The 9,294-nt window shown below is 37.7% G+C and overlaps 1 protein-coding gene across 11 annotated transcripts; it reads left to right on the plus strand.

Annotated features, from left to right (window-relative positions):
• The first annotated feature begins 200 nt into the window (after positions 1-200).
• Positions 201-7,699, plus strand: LOC109124745 (uncharacterized). Of its 11 annotated transcripts, none has more exons than XM_087509976.1 (19): positions 201-435; positions 1,550-1,887; positions 2,073-2,318; positions 2,558-2,748; positions 2,826-2,997; positions 3,143-3,280; positions 3,357-3,528; positions 3,820-3,956; positions 4,055-4,231; positions 4,401-4,511; positions 4,586-4,705; positions 4,820-4,976; positions 5,179-5,339; positions 5,429-5,515; positions 5,723-6,051; positions 6,145-6,226; positions 6,359-6,498; positions 6,636-6,858; positions 7,045-7,699. In XM_087509976.1, exons 2-19 carry the CDS (start codon positions 1,567-1,569, stop codon positions 7,363-7,365), a joined length of 3,285 nt encoding a protein of 1,094 aa, XP_087366102.1. In that variant the 5' UTR covers positions 201-435; positions 1,550-1,566; the 3' UTR covers positions 7,366-7,699. The 11 variants fall into 11 exon arrangements, with proteins under 11 accessions (XP_087366102.1, XP_087366099.1, XP_087366105.1 ...); XM_087509973.1 differs by having other exon boundaries at positions 256-435; positions 6,356-6,498; XM_087509979.1 differs by having other exon boundaries at positions 276-435; positions 2,073-2,247; positions 6,356-6,498.
• The last annotated feature ends 1,595 nt before the right edge of the window (positions 7,700-9,294 follow it).

Below are 9,294 nucleotides of genomic sequence, written 5' to 3' on the forward strand. Positions count from 1 at the left end.
AGAAAATAATACTTAAAAGTTCTTGAGGAAAAAGAAAAAAATTATACATCCTAAAAATTGATTGATATTCGAAAATATCATATAATTTAATGCAGACTGAAATTTAAAAGTTGAAAAACAAACGTTCAAGATTAGACTAAAATTCTTCCTACCAAAAAAAAGATTAGACTAAAATTCTAGTCCGCTCTTCTAAAAACGACGTTTCATCATTGGTAACTTTAGGCCCATATAGTCCAAAAACAGCCCATTTAGCTAAATTAAACTCAACTGCACCCGAACCTGGATCCGATTAACGCAAGATCTCCGATTTATTCTCCCTCCTCGATTTCAGTGAGGAGCCTGACCTCCGTCGCACCGTGCTCCCATACCTTCTTAAACCGCCGGTTCTAATTTCCCTGGACATCGCGTAGTGTCTTCTCACCATCTTCTTAACCGGTTAGTTTCTTACTCACTCGTGTTCTGAAATCACACGCCCCAAATGATTTAAAAACTCATCGATATTACCAAATTAAGCTCTTAGCTTAGCATTAATGGCGAGATCCAAACTATAAAATGTTTCCTTTATTCTCATCCCTTAAAGTACTGTTACTATATTAAGCTTCTTCCATTTTGGATCTCATTTTTTTTTTGTCCACTATATTATTAAGTTTCCTGATTTGTATCGTTTCAGTTTTGTTTTGTGTAATTTGGTGCATAAACTGATTTGAGATCTAAGGCTAGTAAGTATAGTGGAAATTTTTTTGGTTGTTGATAAAATTTGGGATATTCTCACTGTTAGACTCAACAACATTTTACTGTTTATGGTTCTTCACTTGTGTGAATCTATTGGATACTTAAAAAAGTTTATGCATTCTTGTTTTAGGAGCTATATGCTTTGTTTGATTCTCTGTTTTTATTTTATTTTTGTGATAAGTGATTATGATGATCACATAGGTCTGTTTAATAAATTGGTCTGACACCTCTTAAGCTAGTTATTCGCTTGATTTATCATTTTTTTTCTTATGCCTATGTTTACCAAAAAAAGTTATATAAGTTAATTCTATGTTTAAAAACAAAAACAAAACTCAAGCTAGTATAATCTCCCACGAAAGCTCTCTCTCTCTCTCTCTCTCTCTCTCTCTTTACCTCTGTACTCACAGATCTATCCTCAGTTATACAACAACCACAGAGATCAAGGAAACAAGAGCACTTTCACTCTAATCGGATTTTTTCTTTCCCCCTGGTACTCTCGAAAGCTTATAAATTGTAGATTTAGGAAGTTTTCACAGGAATCGACGGGGAGAGATAACAGTGAAAAACCCTACTGATTTGAGATCTAAAGCTGATAATGTACAGCTGAGATTTTATTTGGTTTTCAATTTTACTGTTTATGGTTCTTCACTTGTGTGATTCAGTTTGATACTTAAAGAAAAAATCGATTTATTCTTGTTTTAGGAGCTCTATACTTTGTTTGATTCTCTGTTTTTTTTTTTTTTTTTTTTTTTTTTTTTTTTTTTTATTATAAATTATTATGAGTGAGTTTGATCACATTTGGCATGTTTTTATGCAGAGATATATACGATTAAGATGCGTGATGTAAGATTTGCTATGAGCAGCCAATGCGTTAGACCAAGGCTGAGGATAGTTGGCGTTGTGATTTTAGCGGCATGGATTGGGCTTACGGCTTTGTTTGGTTTGCTTAAACCTATAAAGAATGGTTGTATTATGACTTACATGTATCCCACTTACATTCCTATCTCTGTGACGGACGATGCAACTCCCGGAGGAAGATATGGACTCTATCTTTACCATGAAGGTTGGAGGAAGATTGACTTTAAGGAGCACCTTAAGAAACTTAGTGGAGTTCCAGTTCTTTTCATTCCAGGCAATGCTGGCAGTTACAAGCAGGTAAGGATCACTATAATAGCTGAAGTTGGGAATTCCTTAACTAGCAGTTTTCAATGTTATTGTGGAGCCTGTTGTTTTCTTTTACTCCAGAATAATGTAATATATCCCGATTCTGTTGGGAGCTTGTCTCTAGGTTACATGTACCAGCCTCCTTATATCCCCTGTAATGTATATTGCTCATGCAGGTCAGGTCTGTGGCAGCAGAATCTGATAGAGCATATCAGGGGGGTCCATTTGAGCGCACATTTTATCAGGAAGCTTCTCTCTTCCGTGGGGGCGGTGCAGATACAGAGTCTATAGACTATGATTTGCCTAGTCAGTACAGCAACAGACTAGATTGGTTTGCTGTGGATCTTGAAGGTGAACATTCTGCAATGGATGGTCGCATTCTTGAGGAGCACACTGAATATGTCGTATATGCCATTCATAGGGTGGGAATTTTGATAGCTTAGCTTCATTCCTTTCACGAAATTCTTAACCAAAAGTACAGAACAATATAATTTAAATTGTTAATTGCGGGGTATATAGATGCTCTTGTGCGTGTGAACTTCTTTTCCCAAGTTTCATCAAGCAAAGTTCTCTAAGATAACAGAACATATAGCTTGGAGTCTTGTTTCCAATTAAGTTTATCTCTATTTGTTCCCTTATTCTATCCACTTGTTTTCTTCAGATTCTGGATCAATATAAGGAATCTCATGATACCAGAGAAAGAGAAGGTGCTGCTGTGTCTAGTAACTTACCAGATAATGTGATACTGGTTGGCCATTCTATGGGTGGTTTTGTTGCCAGAGCTGCTGCAGTCCATCCTCGTTTGCGGAAATCAGCTGTGCAAACCATCCTAACACTCTCAAGTCCACACCAGTAAGTTCTCTCAATGCTTAACAAGTGTTAACGCCAAAAAACATGGTTTAGGTTTTTATATGTCTAATTTCATCCAGATCACCTCCTCTGGCATTGCAGCCATCCTTGGGGCATTACTTTGCTCAAGTGAATCAAGAATGGAAAAAAGGGTATGAAGTTCAAACATCTCCTGGGGGAAGTTATGTGTCTGACCCGTTACTATCCGGAGTTGTTGTTGTATCCATTGCCGGTGGCTACAATGACTATCAGGTCTGAAAAATATCCACCTGTATTTTGGTTTATTTTGTTTTTTGGTTCATTCTCTATGTCGTGATGCTTTCTTTGATGGTATGTTAGTTCCAGTGGATGAGATTTGAACTGTTTTAAACGCTTAAGATTTTCCCGTTTTCCTCAGGTTCGATCAAAGTTAGAGTCACTTGATGGCATTGTCCCTTCAAGTCATGGCTTTATGATAAGTAGTACAAGCATGAAAAACGTGTGGCTGTCAATGGAGCATCAAGCTATTTTGTGGTGTAATCAATTGGTTGTTCAAGTAGGTAAAAATTCCCTAAATTGTAATCTGGAAAATGCCATGTTCAATGAATTTTGAAATTTCGCATGCCATGCAGGTTTCACATACGCTTCTTAGTTTGGTGGACTCGAAAACTAGTCAGCCATTTTCTGATACTGAAAAGAGACTTTGGGTTTTAACCCGAATGCTTCAAAGTGCATTAGCTCAAAGTTTCAATGGAATGACACCCATGAAAGTCTCTCATGAATTAGCCATGGTGGCCTCAAAGGGTATGAATACCATCTCTACCCTGAACATATGTATATCTTGTTTAGTCAGAGTATAAGTCCTCAACGAAAGGAGATAGTATTTTATTATATTTAAGTTGTAAGCTTGTCCGATCTTGAGGGTGATTAACATCTATCAGTATATGTTGTCAAGTAGTGAAAATATAGCTGGAGGTATCTTTTATCTGTCAAACAGTTTTCTACGCAATGGCTAATTATGAAACAATGTCATTAGGTGTCCTTATTACTGTGGGTTCATGTATTCTCTTAAGATTCTGTTTTTAATCTTTCCAGGCTCTGAATCACAACTCTCTACGTGTTCCCTGGATTGGAAGGATGATGCTCTCGATAGGGATCTATACATACAAACGAGTACTGTTACGATTTTGGCAATGGACGGGAGAAGGCGCTGGTTGGACATAGAGTTATTGGTCTGTGCTGATAGTACTCCCTTGGGGATGTGATTTTAGACCTATATATCACTTCAATGTCAATATCGATCTCGCATGACACATTTTCTGTACAATAGGGGTCAAATGGAAAGAACCACTTTATCTTTGTTACAAATCTGGCGCCCTGTTCTGGAGTAAGACTCCATCTATGGCCTGAGAAGGAGAAATCAAATTCAAATTTACCGGTTTGTGAAAGGGTCGTAGAAGTTACATCAAAGATGGTTCTCATCCCTGCAGGCCCTGCACCAAAACAGGTGAGTATATACACTGTCTGCTAAAGTAATTTAGGATATCAGTTACAACATTGCGAGATTTGTCTCCAAGCTTATTTCCTCTGTGCATGTTCTCTTCACATTTTCAAAAGGAAAGAAGGTCAATTAAGCATTTTCATTAACTAGATTTCTCTGTGTTTATGTTTACTAGTCAGAACCAGGGAGTCAGACCGAACAAGCTCCCCCATCTGCAGTGCTGAAGCTGGGGCCTGAAGAAATGCGCGGATTCAGATTCTTGACTATCTCAGTTGCGCCTCGCGAAGTATTTTCTCACCTTGAAACATTTGCCTTTTTTCAAATTCACGTGTAAGTGGAATAAGACCTTCTCTTGCACAGGCCATTTCTGGTAAACCTCCTGTAGCAGTTTCCATGGCAGTAGGGCAGTTCTTTAATCCTGAAGAAGGGGCCGTGGAGGTCTCATCTCAATCAATGCTCTTATCCACTTACTGGGCAAAGGTTATCATTCTGAAAAGAGACCACACTCTCCCCTTGTATCTCCAATGCTTTGAAATTAAGCTAAGTGAAATCATTGGTTAACTGATTATTCAGTTTTGGATTAATTTTCTGCAGGAAATATATTTGAAGGAGGACCATCCTCTAGCTTACAACTTATCGTTTGCTACCAGCTTAGGTCTATTGCCCACAACGCTGTCCCTGAAAACTGCTGGCTGTGGCATTAACACTTTTGGTTTACCAGATGGCGAGACAGGAGACTTGGACAAGGATAGTGAGTATTCCAAACCTCTCTTGAATCGTAGAAATTTTTCTTTCTGTAGCTTTTATCTCATAGTTTTGTCATTTAATCTTCTAGTCAGCATCTGCCTAGATTTCCAGTTCTCGTGGAAAAATATATTAGTCTTCGGTTCGTAAACTTAAAAATTTGCATTCCCTTATCTGAGTTGTCAATCTCATCATTGTTCAATTTTCAGAGCTCTGCAAATTGCGTTGTTTCCCACCTGTTGCTCTTGCCTGGGATTCTGCTTCTGGACTTCACGTTTTTGCAAATATCTACAGTGAGACAATAGTTATTGATTCATCACCAGCTCTTTGGAGTTCTCAGAGTTCTGAGAAAACTACCGTTATGCTTCTGGTCAGAATTTTTTTTAGAAAAAGCTAGTCTCTTACTCTCACTGAAACAGAGAATTCAAAAGTTTCTTCCGTTTCCATGCCCTTCTACAGGTTGACCCTCATTGCTCATACACTGCAAGTGTTCATGTCTCTGCTCCAGCCATGTCCAGCAGATTTGTACTTCTGTATGGTCCTCAGGTATCGTTATCCTTAACCCCATGAGTATCAGATGTACACAGTCACATGATACTAATTATGCATGTAACATGCTAGAAAATTATTACAGTGCATGAGACTTACCGCAAGACTTCCTCTCCAAACTTGATTACCATTTGTTTCTTAAATACGAGATTGCTTTCTTCATAAGGGATTGAACATTTCTTCACGTGGCGTCTGATATTGCAGATAGTTGGCTTCTCATTTGCCGTCACAGTGTTCGCTCTTATGCGGCAAGCTAATCAATGGGACAACAAACTATCAGTGCCACCATTGCTCTCTGCTGTAGAGTACAATTTAGAAATGCCATCTCCATTTCTGCTTCTAGCTGTTTTACCTCTTATAATTTCATTGTTCTACTCCTTCCTAATGGCTCAACCATTCCCTCCCCTCACAAGCTTCACAGTGGTCTCGTTGATCTGTTTTTTGATGGCCAATGCCTTCATCAGTCTGTTAATTATCGTCTCCAGATTTGCGTTTCAAGCGTCGGCCCTTGTCCACACCACTGTTAAATCAAGGTAATTGCTTTGCTTTCATCACTTTTTTTGGTTCAATCCAAAAACTACTCACCGCTGTCCAGAAATAACTGAATAAGTGTCAATTTGTTGCAGGTGCCAAGCTTTGGAACGAAACTATTCTCTTGCTTTCCTTCATTGGTTTTCTATACTTTCTTCCAGTTTCGTCTGTTTAAAGGTTTGCTTTTCGATTTTGTCCTTTACCTAAAGCCATCTAATATTAACCACATGCTGTCCTTGCTTAGCATTGAAATATAGGCTTTTAGTTTATCATCAAAATGAGGTACTGAGATTCTGTTTCTTAAAGCAGGCAGTCCGAATTCTGAAGCTCAACACAACAATTGTTATGACACTAGTCGCAGTTACCTTGGTGTCCTTTCTACATCCAGCTTTGGGTCTTTTTGTACTCCTCGCCTCTCATGTTCTTTGCTGCCATAACGCCATGTGCTGGTACGCAAGCTTTCTATCTTTTCAAATATTGTCATGTGAGATGGAAAGATGCCTCAAAATTACATAGAAAATCATCAATCAGAAATCGGTAAGAGGCAATTAAAGCTGATGGTAATTTGCATTTTTTGTTATGGAAGTATCCTGATGGCATCGAGGAGAAAGGAATCAGTGAACCAAAAAAATGAAGACGAGCGTAAAACACGACATGCCTCAAGCAGAGAGGATCCCGTATCAGGAGATTTGTCTGAAAAGTCATTCATTGAGACACAAGCAGACATCTTCAACCACAGGCACGGCCTACTAATATTGCATCTCCTAGCAGCTTTGATGTTCGTACCCTCTCTTGCCGCTTGGTTCCAGGTACGTTTTCCGTGTCCATAATCAGGCATTCTTATGATTTAAAAATCTGATTTGACTCTATTGAACTAGTGAAAGTGCTTTGTTTTGCGGTTTACTACTCGAGTTTTATGTCTTTTTAGCTTATGCCAATAGGCCCAATACCTGAAAAAAAAAGGCTTGATTGATGTTTAATGAAATTTCTTGTAGAGGATCGGAACAGGACAAAGCTTTCCTTGGTTTGCTGACTCTGCTCTTTGCGTTGGTGTAATTTTCCATGGAATACTGAACTCGAGACCCGAGTCTAGCAGCCTTCGCTCTTTCCCATTTCTCTCAGGACACCAACTCGGTCCCCATCACATCTATCTTCTTGCCGGCTACTACTGCTTCTTCTCTGGGCTAGAGTTGGCTCCATACAAAGTGTTTTATGCGATAGCTGCTTTAGGCTATATCTCTTTGGCTCTTAAGATCTCGCAGGTGAACAAGAACGACCTTCGTTTCCGTACCAAAAGCAGAATACACAGAAACTGAGTTTTACAGTCGCATGATAGCGCACAAATAGCGACTCGACCCTAAACGCTCGAAGATTTGATTTTCAATCGGTCAGGTGGGTGGATTAGGAAATTTAGAAATGAAGTCAGGAGAGTTTTGTTGCCGTTTCAAACTTCTCCAAGAGGAACATTAATTAGGATTTGTTTTATTGTGTTGTACCTGTCTTGTAATGTTGTTTTGTATTTCTCTCTTTTATGTATGTTATTATTACTAGGAGCACGATTACTTGAACGGTTGAACCTGACTACTATGATAAATTTTGTATGATTTTTTGGTCAGTCGAGAGATTATATCCAATGTTTTTGATCGGTGATTTGCTTATGTTTAGTGGGATTCGAATTTTTTTAATTGTAATTTGTATATCAAATTGACTGAAACGTGTTGACATAATCTTTTCCACAAAGCAATGAAAATTTTAAAAGCAGAAACAACCGTCATGAAAAGCCAAAAATGGAATTTACGGAATTCAGATTATGAAGCCAGCCACCAGAACCACAGTGGCTACGGCCAAGCCGAAGAAGATATCGACGGCAACAATGACGGCGGAGCTTGGTGTTGTTGCGTGGTCATTGCTGTCGTTATCGTATTGGGCCGAGACCATGGCAATCATCAATGCCAGCACCAGATAAGCTCCTGTCAACTGAAAGAAGATCTTGTTCGTCATTTTGAGGTCTTTTGTTGTAGATATTAGGTTGTTCATTGTGATTTTCTGAAAGTGATTTGCTTATATAGAGACCATTGATATGTGAACGTTAGATACTGAAAGTGATTGTTTACTTCAAAGATATTTTTATACTTTTTTTTGTGTGCCGGCTTGATCAAGTGATTCTTGATTATATTTGATTCTGACTACTTTCACATTAGTTGAACGGGGGGGAAATAGTTGTACTGTATCTTCCAGAAATGAAAGAGATGACCCATCATCAACTAGACAATATTCATTTTTTTTTTTTTGCAAAATTTTGATTTCAAAAACCGCCCAATTAAAGTCAAAATATTCATCAGTTTTGGAAATTTTCAAAAGCGACTCATAGTTCGTGGTGAGCAATGAATGAAAGACGAAGAATATGATATTGTTGTTTGGTTGTCATGAAACTGAAGCAACTATAAGTACTAAAAATGTAAATCAATAACAGTAAATATCATTAGGCGATAGGAAATATTTGAGATTCATAAACAAGGGATATATAAACATCGTTTATGAACTCAAATCATTGATGTATAATTGACCCATTGTTGTGGCACCAACTACTATGCTCAAGTAACTCAACTATATATGTTCAGAATATACTCCATAAGGACCATAACTCAACTGTATACCCCAAGTTATAACGTATCGCTTTTCTATACTAGCCATTCAATTAAACAAGATTTTGGAGAGTTAATCAACCCAAAAAATATGCAAGATAACAAATAAATCATACATTATTGATCGGCAAGCATAGATGAAGAATTAAAAAGATAATCTCTATATTCAGTCGATACATATAGCATTTCAAGAATGCTTTGAATTCGTAGGACCCAGTTAGATGAATGCTCATACATCATGCAAGTAAACAATCATACAAAAGAAGCAAACATCTTATTAAAATGGTCAAGAAACAATAGGGTTAGATTTGTTTTTACTCAACAGCTTTCATTTATTTTGTTACACTAAATTTATCAAATCATAATGATAAATGGGAGGATCTTCAAGATTCCTTTTTACTGTAGCCATTTTCATATATATCCAAGACTCTACCCATTATTCTTGTAAGAAAAATAAACACCATTGTTTCACATCTTCATCTCTTCTTCTGCTTCCAATTTTAAAAGGTATAAATTTTTAAAAAAGTTTTGTAGAGATTAGGCTCTGAATGGAGAAAGCAGATCAAGCGGAGCGGATCAAACGGATCAGGCGGAACAAAA

Source organism: Camelina sativa, chromosome 4 (genome assembly GCF_030686135.1).
Source record: "Camelina sativa cultivar CO46 ecotype springtype chromosome 4, ASM3068613v1".
In the NCBI taxonomy this organism is placed as follows: Eukaryota; Viridiplantae; Streptophyta; class Magnoliopsida; order Brassicales; family Brassicaceae; genus Camelina; species Camelina sativa.